Source organism: Loa loa, assembly GCF_000183805.2.
Source record: "Loa loa unplaced genomic scaffold supercont3.1797, whole genome shotgun sequence".
Lineage (NCBI taxonomy): Eukaryota > Metazoa > Nematoda > Chromadorea > Rhabditida > Onchocercidae > Loa > Loa loa.
In genome coordinates, this window is record NW_018109976.1 from 1 (window position 1) to 1,688 (window position 1,688).

Genomic DNA, 1,688 nt, shown 5'->3' on the forward strand with positions numbered 1-1,688 from the left:
AATAACACCAATAAAAATAACAATAAAAATAATAGTAATAATGGTATAAAAAATAATAGTAATAAAAATAATAATAAAAGTAATAGTAATAATAGTACTAAAAATAATAGTAACAAAAATAATAATAAAAGTAATAGTAATGGTAGTATTAAAAATAATAATAATAAAAGTAATAATAAAAATAATAGTAATAATAGTGTTGAAAATAATAATAAAAATAATAGTAATAATAGTATCAAAAATAATAGTAATAAATAATGATAAAATAATAGTGAAAATAATAGTAAAAATAAAAATAATGTTTATCTGATCATGTTAAATTAACAGAAAGACTGAAATACTCAATTTATCATTAAAAAAAAAAATAGTTTACCAAATCAATGATTATGATTACATTCATTCTTTGATATATTACAACTATTAACTGAAATAATATTATTCTAATGCATAATTAATAATAGTTGATAATTTTTTTTTTAATTAAAATATAATATTAAATGAATTAAACTGAATATTTAATATAAAGGAAGAAAATTATGATAACCTTTCCAAAATGTTACTATTAATAGTATCCTTGGGTATATCATAATTACGAAGACGAATATCCGAATAACATTGATTACATGTTTCATTATTATGTATACAATTCATTGTTGTTGTTCCTTCTGTTGATCCAATAATTTCCATTGATAAATCATCCTCCTTTTGTGGCTTATCATAATGTTTATCGTTATCATTAGCAATTGTTATACCATGTGGTAAGCTATAATTATGATATTTTCCAATGCAATGATTAAATCTGTTGCCATTACCTGTTGATATTGGAATTTCGGTATCACATGTTATCCGTGTTTCTTTCATCTATAAAAATAATCTTTTTTCTTTTTTAAATTAATTACAATTTACATCAAATTTTATCACGTATTAAAATTCAACATTTATTTCGAATAACAAAATTTATTACAATTAAATGATAACATATCAGGAAACATATGGAATGACACACATACATACATACATGCATACACACACACACACACACGCACACACACACACACACACACACACATATACACACACCCGCATATACAAATGCGCATATACAAATGCGCGAACATATATATATATATATATACATATATGTGTGCATATATATATATATATATATATATGTATATATGTGCACATAGACACGACGATACTTCCACTTAAAATTATTGAGAGAAAACTTTTTTCTTCACTTTTATTTTTTCCCGCTATTTTAATAATAAAAAATAATAATGGTAATAATAATAATAATAACAATAATAATAATAATAATAATAATAATAAAAAATAGGTAAAAAAAATATTTAACATGCTGTCATTATTATTCATAAAAAGAAAAAGAAAATTGACAGAAGAAAAAAGAAAAAGATTGAGGAAAAAAGTAAAATAAAAAAATAAAATGTAAAGAATGTCAAACTAATATAAGTGAAAAAAAATTTTTATTATTGTCGTGTCACCAATGTATGTATGAACAATTCATGTAATTCAACTTTTGACCAACTTTTCCCGAATTAAAGTTAATTTCGTCCCCTAAAGTACTCCCACATTTAAAAAACTTCAATGTCTCAACTGTTATTTCCTATTTTCCTATTTCTGTCATCTTTTCGTTTTTTTTTTTTTTTTTTGTTTCTTAGTTTTCC

At 21.4% G+C, this 1,688-nt stretch overlaps 1 protein-coding gene across 1 annotated transcript; it reads right to left on the minus strand.

Annotated features, from left to right (window-relative positions):
• Positions 1-522: 522 nt before the first annotated feature.
• Positions 523-867, minus strand: LOAG_15317 (hypothetical protein). The gene has a single exon (XM_003150807.2). It carries the CDS (start codon positions 859-861, stop codon positions 535-537), a length of 327 nt encoding a protein of 108 aa, XP_003150855.2. The 5' UTR covers positions 862-867; the 3' UTR covers positions 523-534.
• Between the last annotated feature and the right edge of the window lie 821 nt (positions 868-1,688).